Source organism: Notolabrus celidotus, chromosome 21 (assembly GCF_009762535.1).
Source record: "Notolabrus celidotus isolate fNotCel1 chromosome 21, fNotCel1.pri, whole genome shotgun sequence".
Lineage (NCBI taxonomy): Eukaryota > Metazoa > Chordata > Actinopteri > Labriformes > Labridae > Notolabrus > Notolabrus celidotus.
Window position 1 is genome coordinate 909,670 of NC_048292.1, and position 21,931 is coordinate 931,600.

General features: G+C 40.5%; 1 protein-coding gene across 1 annotated transcript in view; it reads right to left on the minus strand.

The window, feature by feature from the left end:
- celf2 (cugbp, Elav-like family member 2) overlaps nt 1–21,931 on the minus strand; it is a 171,461-nt gene that overhangs the window by 48,634 nt on the left and 100,896 nt on the right. The window contains exon 3 of the mRNA XM_034674158.1: nt 4,135–4,217. Within this exon, the coding sequence (XP_034530049.1) occupies nt 4,135–4,217 (83 nt within the window). The remainder of the gene's footprint in view (nt 1–4,134; nt 4,218–21,931) is intronic.

Consider the following 21,931-nt stretch of genomic DNA (forward strand, 5'->3'; position numbering starts at 1 on the left):
AATTATTTTTTTTTTAAATGACAAAAAAAAATTGACAAAAAAAAAAAAAAAAAATTGTTTTTTTTTTTAATCATTTTGAATTTTTTTTTGGAAAAAAAAAATTTGAATTTTTTTTGGGGGAAATTTTTTTTTTGAATTTTTTGTTGACAGAAAAAATTTTGACAAAAAAAATTTTGACAAAAAAAAATTTGACAAAAAAAAATTTGACAAAAAAAAATTTGATAAAAAAGGAGCCTGTCAAAAAAATAAATCTTCCTCAAATTTGAAATTGTGCTCCAAAAGCAGAAAAACATGAAAAGAAGTGAAAATTTTGCGCCTGCGGTTAAAAACATGTAAAAAGCAAAGAATGAATCAACACAACAGTTAGCCTGTTAGCATGAAGAGACTCAGCTGGTCTGTTTTAGATGGTGCTATATTTCATCACAGATGGATTCACTGAATCAACACGTGAGAGGAGATAAGCGCGAGTAGCAAAGATGTTTCAACACGGCTTTAAAATCCTTTTGAACTCAAAAAGCCGTGATCGCAGAGATCGGCCGGTGTTTTGGTTTAAACGGCGACCCTGTTAACTGGAGACTCTCAGCCGGATGCATCCCTCATAAACGTCTTTAGACCATCATTTAATATCTGATGAGGATATTTTGAAATCTTAATAAAAACTAAACTAGTTTGCATTCCCAGGAACTCCCTCTGTGTTTCAACAGCTGTGTAAACTCCACAAACACTGACACGTTCAGCTCTGAAGGTCTCCAGTTTACAGGGTCACTTTTAAAAGCGGAACACCGGGAGGAGAGACGCATTCACGGTGGGCTGAGAGAAGACTACTGTTACAAGCTGCTAAATCAAGAGAATCACAGCTTCTTCTTTTGAGAAGTACACACACATACAAACAAGATAGAACAAATAAAAACTAATGAAAGAAAGAGAAATCAAGAGAATCACAGATGTGTGTGATGTTATTGTGGACGGAGGGAGGAATAAAAACACTGAGGTTAATCTACCAATCAGACACGTTCAGCCCTGGGACCTTTGAAAAGTACTACCCCCCTAGCAGGGGCTTTTTAGGGGGGGAGATTATCTACCCCTGAACTAAATTTAGACCCTGGATCCACCGGTCCAAACGCATGTAGTTCAGGGGTAAAGTTTCAGAAGCTTTCTGTGCATGCTAAGCGTGATTACACGTGTTTCATGGCAGCTTCTTAAGTCTGCCTCCATCTTTTAAATGATCCAAACTGCAGATGAACTCAACAGGATGCTGCATATATCGTTTGAAGTTCTTGAAAATGTCCCTGAAACCAAACTTCTGCCCTTCGCCAACAACCACAAACTAAATGTGCTATCTTCAAAAAGCTCCAAACACATAAAACCACAAAGATATGCCGGGGGGAGAAAGAAGCTAGCGAGGAGGATGAGGATGACCAGACTGAGCACCGGGAGGCGAGCGTGTTGTGCTGGAGAAGAAGGCGATTTCATGTTCCTGTAATCCTGGGAGTGCTGCAGTTTTGTGTCCTCCCCAGGGCTGTTTCACACCTCCAACAAGGGATAAGTGACTGAATCTCAGAGCGCTGGGAAGACAGAGCGAGTTTAACATACTTATTCCATGAGCAATTAACACGGTGACTCCGTGCAGAAACAACAGGCCTGACTCCGAATCAGGAACCTGAGCACAAATCCCGCTGAGCTCTTGTGGGATTCGCAGTATCCGCCCTGTCTTACCCAGGGGGGCTATCCGCTGATCCAACTGACAGAAGCGAGCGAGTAAAGGCGCTCAATTGATGAGATTCCAGTTAGCCGGTGCAGCCAAGAAGAGACAGGTGGGGACGCAGCCAATCGCCTGAGCAGAAGGGATCTGGGGGCCTCTAAATATCCACCCAGGGCTGAGAGAGCGAGAGTGCGAGCGAGCATCGGCCCACTTCCTCTATTGCTCTCCTGGGCCGTGCGAGGGAACAATAGAGGAGAATGGAATAGGCTGAATAAAAGGAAACAACACACGCCTTAATATTTATGGACCTGTAGGAGCGTCTCACTGGATTGCATCCTGATACAGGATGCAGGGGTTTTTATCGACTGCAGTGTGTGCAACCACAACTCAAACGCACCTGAAAGATGAAACATGCAATTTTTAAATTTGTGCATGTTGTTTAAAGATTCATTCACGACGCCTGCAACCGTGCATCTCTTCTATTTTTAGAGTCATGTGAAATCCTGAGCACGAGGCTGGAAAAGCACTAATTCACTTCCCATCAACCCGCTGCACGAAGAGCTTTTCACATGCAGAACTCTGGAGTTTGCTGCTCCACCACCTCCTGAAAGGCACCGTGAGGCATGACGTGCTGATTCTGGTGAAACCTTTGGTTTGAATCAAGTGTTTTCTCAAGGAGGAGGAAGACTGCATTTCCCATGAGCACCATCACCAAAGCGTGCATTTGTGTAGGACGCAAGTGACTGAATGCACATCTTTTTTTGACACTACCTCTCTTTGTTCAGACATTTTTTTAGAGGATGCAGAGAGAGGAGGTCAGGCTTTGATTTGTAGCTACGCCAAATTATTACAATTTTTTAAAGTTATATTTTTGGTCATTTTTCCCTTTATTAGATGTGACAGCTGAAGAGATTTTGGGCAATATCCCTGCCACTTGTATATGTATCCTTCATTCCCAGCACCTTTGAACATATCTAACTCTAACTACTCAGCGCTTCTGTATATACTTTATTATTATTTCCTTTTATTTTATTTTATTTAATTTTATTCTAGACTATTTTATTTTATCATCATAATAATTATTTCATTTGATTCTATTTTATTTGATCTTTATTTTATTTTATTTGATCTTTATTTAATTTTATCTAATTGTATTTAATTTTGTTTAATTTTATTCTAGTTTATTTCATTTTATTATCATAATAATTATTTCATTTGATTCTATTTTATTTCATCTTTATTTAACTTTATCTGATCTTTATTTAATTTAATTTTTTTATTTTATTCTTGTCTACTTTATTATCATAATAATTATTTTGTTTTATTTTATTATCATAATAATTATTTTATCTTATTTTTTTTATTTGCTATTTATTTTATTTGATTTTATTTCATCTTTATTTTATTTTTTATTATTTTATTTTATTCAACTTTATTTAATTTTATTTTATTGAATTGTATTTAATTTTATTCTATTCTAGTCTATTTTATTATATTTTATTTTATTATCATAATAATTATTTTATCTTATTTTTTTTATTTGATATTTATTTTATTTTATTAGATTTTATTTCATCTTTATTTTATTTTTTATTATTTTATTTTATTCAACTTTATTTAATTTTATTTTATTGAATTGTATTTAATTTTATTCTATTGTAGTCTATTTTATTATATATTATTTTATTATCATAATAATAATTATTGTATTTTATTTTTCCAGTGTGTTGATCTTACAAATAAGAAGCAACCACTGCTTTCTTTGTTCTGTCTTTGCAACCAACATCAGAGCAGTCGATGTGTCTGATTCTAACCTTTGACATTTAGACTCTGCAACACTTCAATAAACCACAATCGTGTATGAGGAAGAGGAGTCCTTGAGAAGTGGCCGTGGCTTTGCACTCCTGTCGTGACATCACCACAGGAGCCAACAACAGAGAGGCTTTATAAGCTCCCATATTCTCAGGGTTGCTCGGCTGCAGGATGACTGAAGTGTGTGTGTAAGAAAAGAAGTCTTTCTCATTATATGAGACCTTCAAGGATGACTTGGTTTGGTTCATGTGGTCCTGAATGCTGTGCAGGCACAATGACAGGACCCTAAAAGCTCTCACAGCTAAATGGAATCCAGCCGTTCACTTGAAGTGGCGTCTTCAGCGTTTATGTAAACACGAGAGGACACCTCTGAAGACCATTATTCTTTCAAGAAGTAACACCGAGTCAGTTCCTCACCTGCACACACTCTCAGTCCTCCGGGCACACACACACACTTACAAATGCACAGTGGCATCATTGCAACACATTGATGTTCAAGCTGTGTATTCATAAACACACACACACACACAGGTTTGGGCGGGGCCGCCTCAGGGCTCTGCTGTAAGTGTGTGATTAGAGGAGAAGAGTCGGAGGCAGAGGAGAAACGAGGACACACTCACCCCTGTTAAGGTCTTTATGTTATGCAGTGCATTCTGGGCTTCAAGGGCAGCTTTCCTTGTGTAAAACGTGACAAAACAGCAGCCTGGGGAGAGAGAGAGAGAGAGAGAGACAGAGAGCATGGATGAGCATAAGGAGCAACAAAGAGCGTTCTCTCTATTCATCTGCCTGGCATCACCTGTCGACACTGGCAGACGCTGAGTGAATGTTAAGGACGACACATCCGAGCGGAGAGGAAGAGAACGCTTGGGTTTGTTTCAACGCTGATGACTTGAGCCTGGAGGAAGAGCGGGCGCGCAGCGACAGACATGGCAGGCAGAGGATGAAGAGGAGGAAGAGGAGGGGAGAGCTGCCTCTTCATTAATCCTTGAGTAATCTTTGAACAGTTACAAACTCACTCATTCAGTAAAGACAGGATTCAATCTTTTATTTATCGCTCCATCGCTCAGGCGCTCTCTGGATCATCATGTCTACAAGGGTCATTAAGTCCCAGACTAATCTAAGGACGATGGCGTCCATTGATTTAAGGATTTACACCAGAAGACACCTGGAGGTCCAGATTAACATCAAAGAGACACAGTTTGATATATATCTTAAAACGACCCTGATCCTGACTCTTTAGTGACGTGAAGGAGGATTACTTAATTCACTTAGAGTTCTTGATTTGGTGCTGAAAGAGCTCAGATGATTGGTCCCCATTAGATATTCTCCATCATGGTTTGTCATGGAGAAGCTTAGGAGTAAACGAGTCCACGTGAGTCAAACTTAGAAAACATACCAGGAGGGAGGACACAAAGAAGACTCAGGTATTTACACCTTAAACCTGTCTATAGCTTTTTAAAGGCTCCACAGACACACACAACAAGACTCAGGAGTTGTTGTTCTACCTCAGCCATGATTATCTTCTTTTTTTCTGCTTTAGTTTGATTTTTGTGTGTAAGTGTTATATAAATAAAATGTATTATTATTAAATTAATTCAACACAAAATAAAGGTGACATTGTAACATCAAACAAAACAAATGTAAAATAAATAAATTGGTAAAAATAAACAAAAACACTAAATTAAATAAATCAATAAAACAAAAAAAAACAAAAACACTAAATTAAATAAATAAATAAAACAAAAAGAAACAAAAACACTAAATTAAATAAATAAATAAAACAAAAATAAACAAAAACACTAAATTAAATAAATAAATAAAACAAAAAGAAACAAAAACACTAAATTCAATAAATAAATAAACTAAAGAAAAAAATTAAAGAAAAATAAATAAAATATAAAATAAAAAAAAAAATAAAAAAAAACACAAAAAAATGTAAAAAGAAAACAAAATAAATAGACATAAAAACATAAACACAAAAAAGAAATTAGAAGAAGAAGAAACAAAAATAGTTAAAAAAAATAAAACAAACTAAAATATAAATAAAACATAAAGAGGAAAAAAATGATAATAAAATAAAACAAAAACAAAAAAGAAGCAAAAAGAAAAAAAACTGAACTTAAACATTTTAAAAAGAAACAGATGATTCATGGCAGAGGTGGATAAGTAACTCCCTGGTCGCTTTGAAGAGGGAATTAAACACTTGTAAAAAAAAAAACAACACCTTTCTCCTCAACAAAGAAACATCAACCTCTTGTGGAGTCCCTTCTTCAATCTTGTCAGTATCTCTCCAAGTCTTTAAGTGTCAAAAACAGTCATCTCAACTAGCATACTTTGATTTAGCGCTCCTGCCCATAGAGATCAGGGTCAGACTGTTTCAGGGATGCTAGCTGTGGAGCATTAAACAAATATAGCATTAAAAAAAGGTGGATTTACCCTTTATATAGGCATGTAGCAGTATCTGAGATCGTACCCCAAACCTCCCACTCAGAAGACAAACGACACCTCCCCTCCTCCCCTGTTCTCCTCGGTGATTACAGTAAAATAATGTGTTCCTAAAATAAATCTGCTGATGTAAGCAGAGAGTAAGACTGAATGATGATCTGAAGAAGTGAAAGAACTCTTCCCACTGATAACAAGGCGGCTGTCAAAATGTGATCCCGCTCTAACCTCCCTTTAACCTCCTCTGCAAACCAGCAAATGACTAAATTAAAGCCGGCTAATTTGCTTACTCACTAAATCTCTCTGTATGTGCTGTGACGTTTCTGTGCACACACCAGCACCGCCAAGAAAGCAGAAAGGCAAAGAGGCAGAGAGAGAGAGGGATTTTGCCTCTTCATTAATCTGTGTGTAATCCCTGCAGAGAGGAGCTGAATCGCTGCAGTCGTGGGCCATTTTCAGTCAGCACGCAAAACCTGCAGAGTCAGGCTCAAACCAGCAGGAGGAAAAACCAGGCCAGACACAGACGTGTGACTCTGCTGTTTTCTGCTCGTGGAAACAGCAGCTGCGGTTTTATTTAATTTAAAAGTCACAGTTTGTACTCTTTCCTGTATTCCTGTCCTCATGACACTTCTGACATTTTTATTTAACAGCCGCGGGGACATTTCAGACACGGCACGGATGAACAAAGTTGTAAAATATGGAGGATGTGCTCGTGAGTAGGTCAGCTGGAAGAGCAAACAGGAAGCCCTGATGCACCATCAAGAACATTGTGTTTTAAATGATGGCATGACCTTAAGCACAGCATCAATCTCAGACGGTGAGGCTGTTTGTTTGCTCCCTCAGATTGTTGCTCTGCAGAGGCCAACAACACAGAGCTGGAAAAACAGAGTCTGCAGAAGCTGGAGGAGGACGGAAAATAGAGGCAATCTGACCAGGATCCCTCGACTTCAGTAAACAGGGACTGTGACTGAGGAGCAAAGCAGGCAGACTCTTTAATCCTCAGTGAGAGGTTCATCAGATGCCATGAATTACTGATATGTCCATTAAAACTCTGCAGAATTCAGAAGTCAAAGGATCCAGATCATCTACTTAAAGACTTCCAGTTCAGCTAACCTGCAAACAAGGTTGTCTCTTCTTCATCTACAACATGCATGAAACCAACAGACTAGATAAAAAGATGCATGACGTTACAGCCCCCTCAAAGTGAAGCCAAGACATTTAAAGCTCCCCCTAGTGAGGAGAGCTGGTTCATAAAGCACACCTGCTGCAGGTAGAGACCAAGCTAACACTCAGCCTGTCACAGGAAGTCATCACGCCATCTTTAAAGACGCACAGCACAGGGGGAAACATGGAGTCAACATGTCTGTCTTTCTTTCTTTCTTTCTTTCTTTCTTTCTTTCTTTCTTTCTTTCTTTCTTTCTTTCTTTCTTTCTTTCTTTCTTTCTTTCCTTTCTTTCTTTCTTTCTTTCTTTCTTTCTTTCTTTCTTTCTTTCTTTCTTTCTTTCTTTCCTTCTTTCTTTCTTTCCTTCTTTCATTCTTTCATTTTTTCTTTCGTTTCTTCTTTCTTTCTTTCTTTCGTTTCTTCTTTCCTTCTTTCTTTCTTTCGTTCTTTCTTTCTTTCGTTTCTTCTTTCGTTCTTTCTTTCTTTTGTTTCTTCTTTCTTTCTTTCTTTCTTTCCTCCTTTCGTTCTTTCTTTCTTTCTTTCTTTCATTTTTTCTTACTTCCTTTTCTCTTTCTTTCTTTCTTTCTTTCTTTCTTTCTTTCTTTCTTTCTTTCTTTCTTCTTTTTTTTCTCTTTTTCCTTTCTTTCTTTCTTTCGTTCTTTCATTCTTTCTTCTTTCTTTCATTCTTTCATTTTTTCTTACTTCCTTTTCTCTTTCTTTCTTTCTTTCTTTCTTTCTTTCTTTCCTTCTTTCTTATTTCTTCTCTCTTTCTTTCTTTCTTTCCCTCTTTCTTTCTAATTTCTTTCTTTTTTTCCTTCTTTCATTTTTTCTTTCTTCTTTCTCTCTTTCTTTCTTTCTTCCCTTCTTTCTTCCTTTCTTTCCTTCTTTTTTTTCTTATTTCTTTCTTTCTTTCCTTCTTTCTTTCCCTTTTTCCTTTGTCTTTCTATTTCTCTCTCTTTCTTTTCTTCTTCCTTTCTTCCCTTTTTCATTTCTTTCTTTCTTTCCTTCTTCCTTTCTTCCCTTTTTCATTTCTTTCTTTCTTTCTTTCTTTCTTTCCTTCTTTCTGTATTTCTTTCTTTCATTTTTTCTTTCTTTCTTTCATTTTTTCTTACTTCCTTTTCTCTTTCTTTCTTTCTTTCTTTCTTCCCTTCTTTCTTTTTTCTTCCCTTCTTTCTTCCTTTCTTTCCTTCTTTCTTTTTTCTTCTCTCTTTCCCTTTTTCCTTTGTCTTTCTGTCTCTCTTTCTTTCTTTCTTTCTTTCTTTCTTTCTTTCATTCGTTCTTCTATCTTTCTTTCTTTCTTTCATTTTTTCTTACTTCCTTCTCTCTTTCTTTCTTTCTTTCTTTCTTTCTTTCTTTCTTTCCTTCTTTCCTTCTTTCTTCCTTTCTTCCTGTCATTTTTTCTTACTTCCTTTTCTCTTTCTTTCTTTCTTTCTTTCTTTCCTTCTTTCTTTTTTCTTCTTTTTTTCCCTTTTTCCTTTGTCTTTCTGTCTCTCTTTCTTTCTCTCTCTATTTGTTCTTTCCATGTTTCCTTTGTGTCTCCTTTCTGGTTCTACCTGCTGCAGGTAGAGACCAAGCTAACACTTAGCTAACACTTAGCACCCCCACAGGGGGAAACATGGATTCTGAATGTCCGACGGTCCAACACTAATGTTTTCATCTCTTCATGGTCTCGTTAAGGAAATCTAAACACATGTTTGTCAGAGTTTTTATTATCAGTGATGCACTTTAGATCGTCATAGTCTCGTTTTCCTCATGAAGAAATGAGTCGTTGACGAACATTTATCGTCATAGGTTAGGATAGGATTCTGCAGAGAACTCATCGTAATGAGCTCTGCTGGATTTCCTCAGGCTCTGTTTTTCTGAGCCTGCCGGTTTCTCACTCCTCATCTGGTTGTCAGTTTCTGCAGGTTCACATGTTTGGACCTTCTGCCTCCAGCTTTGCTCATCTGTTCATGTCCTCGCGTATCTATTTGTCCACAGATGAGCCGAGCCTGCCATTGTTTACATCTGCCGCTCTGTCCTCTCCTTTGTGTTTGTGCGACACGCATCGACCCAGTGTGAGCCAGGCTCAGACTGGGTTGCGGTTTTCTCTCTCACCCCGCATCGCACACACACACACACACACGCCGGCCCTGATGACACTTGCCCCGCAGTGCATCTTAGTGAAATCCAACAGTGAGCATCTGGAGCAGATTTAGCACCCGAATCCCAGAGTCCCTTTGATGGGGCTGCGAGCGTAATGGATCTGAATTCCTGCGGTGTCCTCTGGGTGCCACGGCTGTTGAAGAGTTGGCCCTTAGCCTAGCGTCAGGGACGTGATTGGTGTTGTGATGCGGATGCTGCACTTCCTGTGTATTAGCAGGGATATCTCTCGGCTTAGTGTTTTCTTTTAGCGTGAAAGGCAGCTCGGGGTGTCACTTCACGAAACCCAGAGCCCCCCACACACTTCTGCTATCAGTATTAATTTACCACCAAGAGTTTCACACCAGCCTTTACTGGTTAAAGGCGCAGAGATAAGAAGAGAAATTAGTCACGACTGACAGACAGGGAGGAAATTTATCCAATTTATTCCATGTAGGTCACCAAAGTGATACGGCTTTTAGACACAAAACTCTGTGGTTGAGTGATGGCTTACATGTTCTGTCAATCTCTGACACTTCTTCATGTCTGCCCTACATTATTCTAACATAGAGTGGAGTCACCCAGGAGAAACTTCAGTGAGAATCAGAGATATATTCAATTAAATACATGCATGTGGGATTACATTTAAATTAATTACTCTGGTATTTTTTAAAGGCATCATTTCTACTGCATACTTTTAAAGGGGACATATCACGCTTTTTTCATCAACATATATTGGTCTAAGAGGTCCCCAAAACATGTCTTTAAAGTTTATGCTCATAAAAACACAAATCAGATTTTGGCATGCCTGAAAAATCCTCTTCTTCAGTCCTCCTCAGAACACTCTGTTTTCCCTCTGACCACGCCCCCTCAGGAAGTGGATGTGCCTCGGCTCTCCAGCACGTTGATCTAATGTTTACATGTTGGCTGAATATACACGGCTGCTCAGAGATCGCGTTACTTCAACCCTCTGAATCTGATCCTGACGGAGAGTCGCCTGCAGCAGGACCTTTCTGAACCATTGGTCACAGATTTAGTGTTTCTTGTTGTTTTATTTATCAGTATGTAGACGTGTGTCTTGGTACACAGCTACGAACATGTAGCTATGTGGCTATGCTAACTAGCGCTAGCACTTATCCATGATGAATAAAAATCATCCACTAGATCTTCAAATCTGCAGACGTGGGGAGTAAAACCGACCTCTGCCAGAAAGGCAGCAGGACCTTTTATGAAGGATTGGTCACAGATTTAGTGTTTCTTGTTGTTTTATTTGTCAGTATGTCGACGTGTGTCTTGGTACACAGCTACAGCTACAGCTATGAACATATAGCTATGTGGCTATGCTAACTAGCGCTAGCACTTATCCATTACAAATAAAAATCATCCACTAGATCTTCAAATCTGCAGACGTGGGGAGTAAAACCGACCTTTGTGTTTATTAAGACAGCCTACAACTAGCATGCCTCCCTCCTTAGCTCCTTGTTAGCACACATGTGTGCAGGGAATGAAAAACGGAGGAGGGGTTGAGTTGTATTTTATACAGTCTATGGGCTGAACAAGCTCCGAGCTCTGACTCCGTGACAGACCGGATATTGTTGTTACGTAACAAAAACACGGAAGTCTGAAACGGCTGGTTTCAGCACACATTTACAGAAAGGTGGAGAAATCAGAACAGGGGCAGAATGGATTCTTTTCATTCTCGGGGGGTTTGTAGACAGGGACACATATTTCAGGTAAAGAACCATTAAAAAGTCAATTTTGCATGATATGTCACCTTTAAGACTGATGATGGGTGGACTTGCTGTTCTTCTTTCAAATAACGATGTCGTATTCGTCTTAATATAATCCACATTAACCTGACAACTCCATAATAATGTCTCATTTTAAACATCATCAGCCAAAAATAACACCTGAACTGTTTGCAGTGAGTAAAAAAAGACTGCCGGTGTACCTGCCAAGTTTGTTGAATCACAACATTATTCTTATTTACAATGAAACTTGGCAGGTTCATCTTTCTTATTCCATGAGCTGATATTTCAAACAGGGCTGCTAATATCTTCAAATAAGACATTTATCTGGACTTGTCAGGTGAATGTGGTTTTTATGAAGTCTAATGAGACGTTTTTTTACTATGAATGAGATGAAAACAGTTGTTTGGTTTGAGTTTTTGCAGCACAAGTTAACCTCCTGTTATGTTCATTTCTTAGGAACAACACTAATGTTCCTGGGTCAGCTTGATTCATAAGTGTCAGAACCCCAAACAATCCCAATAAACATTAATTAAATCTCATTATTAACTCCATTACTAACTATTTAAATCAATATTTGGTGCATTGGTGTTCTTTAATGCTCACAGATCATAGTTCAATGAGGATAACTCATTTGTTTTTTATGAAATTTCATGTTAAAACTTTTTTTTTATGTACATTGGAAAGTGATAGAGGTGATGTATGTCACACAGTTGCAAAGAAACATTTAGTATTTGACACTTCTGATCACTTTTCACCTCCACTTTGACTGCCGGGTCAAATTGACCCACGAACAGTTTGTGATATAAACATGCAGGGGGGGAGGAGGTTGCAAATGTGTGAACTGAACCATTTTCATTCTATATGTTGTTCACACTAATTAAGCCACGCAGAAGAAGTTTCATAGCGAAAATTACTTTTAACAGTTTTTTTTTTGGGATTTTTTTTTCTTTAGAATGGGTCAATTTGACCCGCAACATAACAGGAGGGTTAAAAAGTGCATCAAGTAGGTACAGTGAGAAACCTCGACACAATGAGACAAGATGCAACTTCTACTTGTATCTGGATGATGTTTAGAAGTTTGACCTCTCATCACACTGACCTGAATATAAGACGAGGTTACTTCCTTAAATTTACATCAGAAAAAAGTGTAATGGTCTTTTTTGTCACTTGAATGTGTCGACCTGATTTTAAATATTATATATACATTATGTTAAAGCTGCTGTTGGTAGTCATTAGGGGTGCAAAAATTTACTGCATGTGCAAAGCACCCTATCTGTGGGCCCAGTCCTGCCTCATTCACTGCATTTCATGGCATGGCAAGTGAAGGAGCAGAGGAACTTCAAAAGTTTCACTCCATTCTTCTTTCATTTGCTGATTTTCACCGTCCACTTTTCTTTGAGCTGCAAACTGTGAACACGCCGTTTTATTCTAGGGTCCTACAGCTGGCAAAGCGCCAACATGTGAACTGCTCCATAAACGAAAGTGAAAGTTAAAAATTGCACTCGCAGCATTGGACTCTAAGTGACCCAGTAACATCCTGTCTGTGTATCTGACATGGAGACAAGTCCCAGTAAACACGCAGTGACCCGACCAAAACACACTCTGGTCTAGTGGGTGCGCGACGGAATTTCATAACGTGTCTCAAGCACATTCAGCATTCACTGTATTTCACAGGGAAACCAAAATGCTCCCATACATGTGACTTCCAAGATGCAGGAGGTTTATAATGTTCCTCTGCTCCTTCACTTGCCATGACTACCGCTGCGCTTGACGAGTGAGTTGACGCGCAACCTTTTTTTTTCAACCGATCCGCGGACCACGTCCGTGCCGAACCGTGGAGAGGCATCCGTACGGATCACGGATCAACGATGATCCGTTGCACCACTAGTAGTCGTGATATAAACATCAGCTCTGTGAGAGATTTCGAATGTCAACACAACCCCTCCCCTCTCTGAGATCATTGTGCACGGAAGGGAGGAAGATCGTTTGTGTGATTGTCTGCCTGAAAACCCCTCTTCTTCAGTCCTCCTCAGAACAGGCTGTTTTCCCTCTGACCACGCCCCCCTCAGGAAGTGGGTGTGGCCTCGGCTGTCCGGCACGTTGATCTAATGTTTACATGTTGGCTGAATATACACGGCTGCTCACAGACCCGCGTTACTTCAACCCTCTGAATCTGATCCAGAATCTGATCCTGACGGAGAGGCGCCTGCAGCAGGACCTTTCTGAACCATTGGTCACAGATTTAGTGTTTCTTGTTGTTTTATTTGTCAGCATGTCGACGTGTGTCTTAGTACACAGCTACCAACATGTAGCTATGTGGCTATGCTAACTAGCGCTAGCACTTTTCCATGATAAATAAAAATCCTCCACTAGATCTTCAAATCTGCAGACGTGGGGAGTCAAAGCGACCTTTGTGTTTATTAAGACAGCCTACAACTAGCATGCCTCCCTCCTAAGCTCCTTGTTAGCACACATGTGTGCAGGGAATGAAAAACGGAGGAGGGGTTGAGTTGTATTTTATACAGTCTATGGGCTGAACAAGCTCCGAGCTCTGACTCCGTGAAGGAATAACAGTTCAGGGGCCACAAATAGGCGGCCGGATGCGGCCCGCGGGCCGCGTATTGACACAAAGAGTAATGTTTTTTAACACTATTCCTACCAACAGCAGCTTTAACTATAATTTTTTAAAATATTTTATTTAAAGCTGCTGTGAGGAACTTTTGTTTTGTATCAATTCTGGCGCCCCCCTTGTGGACAAAGTGATACCTCTTATCTCTTGTCCTATACATGCAAAAGTAGTGTTTTCAACAAAAGCCTCATCCTGTTGTGTTCAACAGTCAACTTTATCAGGCAATGTGATTATTTTCCATGAAAACAGTCAAATAAAGGCTGTTTCTGAAGCAAGATGTCCATCATCTGGTCTGAAACCTACCCCCCCAGGGTGGTTTCAGGCATTAAAAATTACAACAGAGAAGGTGTCAGTGTTGCTGCTGATGGACTTGTTTGCTATTGAAGGTTATAAAGAGGCATCAGTATCATTTTCAGTCTGTTTCTCAGCCAATTCAAAACTCCTCACAGGGCCTTTAAGGGGATGAGGTTTTTTTCACCAATATTGCTAATTATGAAGATTGTTTGCGTTATAAAACAAAAAGTCTTCTTCTTAAGATAAGGCTTGAAAAGGGTTGTCTTATATTCAGGGCGATAAGTTAATGCTCTATATCTATAGAAAGAAGTCACAAACACACAGACAAGCACTCAAAGCTTACAATAATATAACATGAAGTACAGTAAGGCAATAAAAGTGGAATTATTTTCTGATTTTTGGTCATTATTTTAACATCAGCCTTTTTTTTTGACGCCAAATCAAAGCCACTCTAAAATCTATTATTAAGAATATTTTTTGATACATCTAGAATCTCATATTAATGTATTATTCAATTATGATCGGTATAAAAATGATCTAAATATAGATGTTCTGACACGCTTTGATAATGAATGTCAATAAAAATCAAAGTAAGCAATAAAAAGCTACGTACTGGCCCTTTAAATAAACATCAACATGCAGATTTAACGACTCCAGGCGAATATGGAGCTTGCTTTTATGATTTCCACGAGAGGCGTGTTAACTTCTGACCGTGCTCATTATGTTTCCTGCTGCAGAGTGAAGACTGTATGTTCACAAGGACAGCTTTAAGCATTGCTTCAATATCCTGCATTACAGTTTCATCATGATTCAGATGATGAAGACGCACCTGCGCTCAGCTGCAGTCCCTCGTGTGTGTGTGATTAGCAATTCCAGTAGCAGCAGTGTTTGAGGGTTAGCTGCTCATGAATGATGATTCTTTTTTATATATATATATCTGTATACGGGAGGGTTTTAGCTTTAGCGTTAGCATTAGCGATTCTGACAGTGTGTAATGTGCAGGGGAGGGGTTCGGCTGTTAGCGCTGCGTTCGCCGCTGTGTGTTGTGATTCCCGCGGTGTAGCCGGACCTGGGAGCCATGCGGCGTGTGACGGATCGTCCCAGGTGGTGGGCTGTCAAGACGAGGATCAAAGAGCAGCGGCGTGGACCTCACACACACATTTACACACACACAGATTCACACACACACACATGCTTGTTCTCTGCAGTGTGGAACCTGTTTAAGAGTCAGCACACTCACGCCTCAAACACACACACACACACAGCTTCGGAGTAAGAGCGCTGAGTTTATTTTAAGTGATGTCGGCGTGCGTGCTTTTTTATTTACAGAAAGACGGCCTTGAAGAATACGAACGTTAATAAGCTCCATCAACTTGTGTGTGTGCGTGCGTCTCTTCCTCGCAGCACAAACATTTACCTGAAGGCCGAAGAGGGCTCAGAACGGGGACATTCGCTCTGCTTGTGCTGTTGAAGAGGGACACTCGAAAAACACACAGCAGAGATGCAAACACACACAAACTCGAGGGGGGAAAAAAAATCTATTAGACGCTGCTGAGAGTGTTTGTTACCGAGAGAGAGAGAGACAGACAGACGGAGGAGGAGATGTGGGAAGAAAGGCAGAAGAAGAAGAAGAAGAAGAAGAGGGAAGAGGATGGGAGAGGAAGAGCAGCTGTGAGCGGAATAGAGAGTAGAAGAGGGAGATGCCTGTTCATAAATGCTTCATGGCTGCTGAAGGGGGTCTTTGACTGGAGTGAAGACCCAGGCCAACCCTGCTTCTGTCAACACATCCACCCCCTTCCTCCTAGAGCCGACCCCTGACTTCACGGCTCAAGACCGGATGTGCATCCTGACTTCACGTGCACGTAATCCACGTCCATGAATTAAAAACCATTGCATCCTACAGGAGTCCTCCTTCCTGCATATCTAATTGATTAACTCGTCTTTTCTTCTTTCTGGTGTTTTTCCATCCATTAAAATAGAAAGGTCCCCTCCCCGCTGCTGAATAGGTGGACGGGTCATCAGAGCTAATGCAGCAACTAATCCACTTAAAAGACTTTCATTAGCCTCAGATCCCGAGCTCACAGAGAGAGACGTTCCCCCGCCGGAGCACTAAACATTCATCGGATTGTTTTTTAATCTGCTTTATTGTTTGTTGAAGAGATTTAAAGTAACAGGAGAACTCAGCATCGTTCACACCGAGAGAACCAAAGAGTCAGATTAAGGAAATGTAAAGTGCTGTTGTTGTTTTTCACGTGTGATCCGCTGCAAGCAGTCAGAGGGTTTCAGATTTTTAAAGACTGGATATCTTGTAGGGTCACTATTTAGATGACAACAGCTGGAAGCTCTTCAATGCTAAAATAGAATTACACTACACTGCATCAGATTACATCATAATCCAAAATATTGTATCCTACTAAATCATACTGTATTGTTTTGTGTCCTGTCATGTTGAATTGTGTCTTTCCTGTCATATTGTGTAGTGCCGTATTGTATCCCATCGTGTCGTTTCGTGGCATAAGGTATCTTGCAGTGTCGTATTCTGTCATATTGCATCGTATGGTAGAGTGTTGTGTCCTATCATGTCATAAAATAATGTGTCGTATTGCATCGTGTTATATCATGTCCTGTTGTGTTGTGTCAAATCCATAGACTGTATAAAATATGGACGTAGTATCCGTGATGTCACCCGTCTGTTCCTGAGCGCTGTTTTAAAGCCAATCGACTGCGGCAGCCATATTGGAAATGTGGAACTCAACCAAAAGAGTGTGACGTAAAGGGGCGGAGTTTGAGCCTCTTAGCTAAGAGCTATGTGTTCCCGACTGGGAGTCACATCAGTCATGTCCTTATTTGGGCAAAAACTGGTAATCTTAAAAGGTGACATATCACGCTTTTTTCATCAACATATATTGGTCTAAGAGGTCCCCAAAACATGTCTTTAAAGTTTGTGCTCATAAAAACACTTTGAAATCAGATTCTGGTCTGCCTGAAAAACCCTCTTCTTCAGCCCTCCTCAGAACAGTCTGTTTTCTCTCTGACCACGCCCCCTCAGGAAGTGGGTGTGGCCTCGGCTCTCCAGCACGTTGATCTAATGTTTACATGTTGGCTGAATATACACGGCTGCTCACAGACCCGCGTTACTTCAACTCTCTGAATCTGATCCAGAATCTGATCCTGACGGAGAGGCGCCTGCAGCAGGACCTTTCTGAACCATTGGTCACAGATTTTGTGTTTCTTGTTGTTTTATTTGTCAGCATGTCGACGTGTGTCTTGGTACACAGCTACCAACATGTAGCTATGTAGCTATGCTAACTAGCGCTAGCACTTATCCATGATAAATAAAAATCATCCACTAGATCTTCAAATCTGCAGACGTGGGGAGTCAAAGCGACCTTTGTGTTTATTAAGACAGCCTACAACTAGCACGCCTCCCTCCTAAGCTCCTTGTTAGCACACATGTGTGCAGGGAATGAAAAACGGAGGAGGGGTTGAGTTGTATTTTATACAGTCTATGGGCAGAACAAGCTCCGAGCTCTGACTTCCTGTTACAGACCGGATGGCGTTGTGACGTATGAAAAACACTGAAAACTGAAACGGCTGGTTTCACACACATTTACAGAAAGGTGGAGAAATCAGAACAGGGGCAGAATGGAGTCTTTTACTTTTCAGGGGGTTTGTAGACAGGGACACAGATTTCAGGGAGAGAACCATTAGAAAGTCCATTTTGCATGATATGTCACCTTTAAGATCTTCTGAACCGTCACGTTAGAAATAAATCAGATTAGCTTCGTAGGGCCAAGCTGTTTTTTGAACCAGGCTGTAAACATGTTTATTAATGCTGCAAAGATCCTCTTTTTCCCATTCATGTCTATGTGGTTTCCTGTGTTTCTGCAGCCAGCCTCTAGTGGATTCTCGATGAACTGCAGTTTATAACACTTCCGCATGGGCTTCATCGTTTGAGACCGGAGGTTGCCGCTTGGTCATATCGTGTCATATCATGTCGTATCTTGTCCTGTTGTGTTGTGTCTTTTCGTGCCATGTTGTGTCATATCTTATCATCCCATATTGCTTTATATCCTATAGTATTTCCCTGGATAGTATCGTATCAGATCATATTGTAATGTCTTATCATTCCACATTGCTTTGTTTTGTATAGTATTGCACTGGATAGTATCATATTAGATCATAGTGTATTGCATATATATAGTATTGCACTACATTTGTATTGCATCATAGTGCTCTGCACCTCTTCAATTAAAATAAATAATAAAGCAATAAAGAAAACATATTGGCATGCATGCTTTGCTTTTGGGTGTGTTGTGGTTTGCATCATCTTTGATAATAGCAGCCATAACCTTAGCTTAGCTAGCATTGTCAGCTAGCTGGCTACATCAACTGTTTGTCCTAACTGCAGGTTAGCATCTCATTATGACACTTCATCAATATCTGGGGCTGCAGAGAGCGTTGACAGGATGTTATAAAAAAGTTTGAAAATGATCTGTACAATGAAGCTGCTTGAAAGGTTGGTAAGTGTGCGGCCTGCATCAGATGGCTGCAAACCTGCTGCTCCATCCAGCATGATGTTAAGGGTTGAATAAGCTCAGGTGGAGGTGGAGGTGGAGGTGGAGGAGACTGAAGGAAGCTCCGCCCTGTGGTCGAGCAGAATGGCGTTATGGTTTATTAAAAGGGGAAAAAGAAACACAGAGGGGGGGCCGTATCACACAGTTTCACCCTGAGCCCTTCCAACCCAGCTCTCATAGAGACTCCTTATTTTCCCCTCCATCACTCTGCTTCCCTTCTCCTTCCCTCCACACTCCTTTTGACCCCTGGGGTTCCACTCAGCCACTGACCCACATTAACTACACTCTGCTGCAATTACTGCGCGCTCAGGCCTCTGGGTGGCATGGGATACATTCTCCATCCTCCCCCCCCCCCCCCCTCGCACCGTTCCCTCCTCGCTGACTGTGCAGCTGTGAAAATGCCCCTTAATGTGTATAATTTATGTGTGTCAAAGAGCCGCTGAGTGACAGCAGGGATAGGAGGGGGGAAAAAAAATGACAGTGAACACATTCTGGATTTGACAGCGCAATAAAGAACAGATTGTCGGTTGGAAAAATAGAAGAGAGGGATGAGTGGAGGGCTTCAAACAATGCCGCGTCTCTGACGGGCATTTGGCTGACGTTCTAATCCTGTCAACGCAGGAATCGGTCCAGCTCGCAGCACTTCACAAATCTATACAATCCACCGGTTACTTTGGTGGAAAAGCACCAATGTCATCCTCTCTCTCTCTCTCTCTCTCTCTCTCTCTCTCTCTCTCCCCTCCCTCGCTGAGAAGACAACAAGAGCACTTTCCGGAAATCAAAGCTGCTTTCTGGCTGACCCCGAAGAGGAGGGAGAGAAAAAAAAAACCCAGCTCTGCAACTTCTCTTATAACTAAGCAGCTCTCTCTCCGCCGCTGAGGCATGCAGAAGTATAAACATAAAGAGGAAAAAAAAGACACACAGATGAGCTTAGTATCCACACACACACACACACACAGTCTCCCATTAAAATCCACCTGCAGCTGCTCACTAATTGGGCCTGGGTAGCCAGCTAAGAAAGCTAACGTCTAGTTAAGGCGATATAATTGGCCGCTCTGCTTTAGGAAAGAATGAAATCAGCTCTCCGTCTCAGGTCGGCCTCCGTCTCAGCTGAATCCATTAGAGCTGATAATTGTCTCGGACGGGAGAACGTTCGTCAGCATCGATAGAAAGGAAGCGGTTGTAGCGCCGTATAAACGTCTACTATTGGATGGATGTGAGTCAGTGAATGCACCATGGGAGAGTTCCATCTGAGGCTGCTTGTGTTAGAGAGAACGGAAACACACATTCACAGGAGCTTATAACTGTGACCTGTAAGGTCAAATTCACTTTACAGTCAGCTTCTAGAAACACACAAAGGGAGCTTCATATTATTTCTAAGTATTGTTGTTTATCAATTATCCCCTCACTCCAGTATCACCCAATATTATTGCAACTGTTAACCTTTAGCTAGATGTTAAATAGGGATGCACAATATTGCAGCACATTTAAGCTTTTCATTGCAGCAGAATGAGTTTATAAATGAGACAGGCTGATTAATCTTGTTGTAAAAACCTAACAACTGGAACGTCTGTTGCAGTTTTACTAACCTGAATGCAACTGCACTAAATTTAAGTGAATGGTTCACTTCTTGAAATGAAAGTTCAGCCCCATACAGCTGAAATATTTCTCAAAAAACAAAGTTTAATTGCATCATAACGTTACCAACATCCTAAATTACATTCTATTTGTTGTCAAAGCTAAATGCTAATGGATGTCCCTGCAGCATTAGCTAACTCCTGCAGATCATTACAGTCTCAAGTTAGCTCCAACAGACTGTAGTCACCCAACACATCAATACTAGGCTCACAGATGATGCCACTGACTGTGTGTTTATATGGACGACACGCCTCCATCTCCTCTTATTGTAAGAAGTGAAGCCAAAATATCGCCTTGATTGGTGCTAGCATGTCGATCTAGTGGGTTAAAGGCATGCACAGAAGCAGATGCGATGCTAACGTAACAACCCGTTAAACATTTAACTCATGATGCCGTTAGCTTGTCGTCTTCTCGACTTCCTTGGTGTATTTTTCGTTGTTGTGTTTTCATATTGTAACTCATGCTAGCAAACTTCAAGAGTAAGCTAGTTATTATTGCTCACAGTGAAAGCTAACTTGACGCCAGGCTTCTCAACTTGCACCATCTACTGGCGGGAGTATGAGATGCATTTAAAGTAGTCTATAAGCCTGATGTTTGGCTTCACTTCAGGGGAGCTGTTGTACTGTCCATGTACAGTGTATGCTAGCAATGTGCTACAACATTTTTATGGCCATATTGTGGATACAGAGAAGCCTGGCGTCAAGCTAGCTTTCACTGTGAGGAATTATAACTAGCTTACTCTTAAAGTTTGCTAGCATGAGTAACAATATGAAACAGCAACAACGAAAAATATACCAAGATTACGGGGATAAAGACAACAAGCTAACGGCATCATGAGTTAAATGTTTGAAGGGTTGTGATGTTAGCATCACATCTGCTTCTGTGCATGCCTTTAATCCACTAGTGCAACATGCTAGCATCCATCAAGGCGATATTTTGGCTTCACTTCTCACGGTAAGAGGAGGTGGATGCACATCCTCTATATGAGGCCAGTATTTGCATCACCTGAGAAGTTCACCTTTGACTTCCAGCTGTTGGAGCTAACTTGAGGCTGTAACGGTCTGCAGGTGTTAGCTACTGCTGCAGGGACATCCATTAGCATTTAGCTTTGACAGGAAATAAGGGCCTGTCATTGACCTCACCACCTTCTACTCATGCATGCAATATTAAACTCATCATTTAGTGACCATTTGATAAGAGTATTGTCAAACAGGGCTTCAGCTTCCTCCTCTCTTTGTATATACTGAGCGGTTTAGCAGCCACAGTCTTCATTAATCAACGCAGGAATCTGAGTTTTACAAAAAAATGACAAACAATAATTTTCAGCTTCTTGTGGATTCTTAATGAGGCTCTCATCTTTGATATCACTAATGCATTTTTACTGTTTCAAGCCAAATTTCCAGCAGCTTTTATCTCCTGCTCAGACTAATTCCCTGAAGCTTTTGATTTTTTGCGTTGTTGTTGTTTCCAGACATCAACATGACATTTCAGGTTAGTGGAGAGTTTTAAAAAATGAGGCTTGATGTAAAATCTATTTCAGGCATCCAGGTCAAACACTTATCAAGAAAATCCTCTCTGCAGGGGCATTATTGATCCAACATTTATGCTTTCAAGCCGCTTTATATGAAAACCGCTGCAACATCTTTTTGTGTCTATCTTTGGTTGAAACACTGGTGGCTGTGTTGTGGCTCCCGCCGTCCCCGGGGATCAGCTGTCAATCAAAGCGTGTGGGTGGCAGCGTCTCGTCTCTCTGCTCAGATTTGAAGGTTTGATTTTTCTACAGGTGGCCCTTTTGTCTGAGAC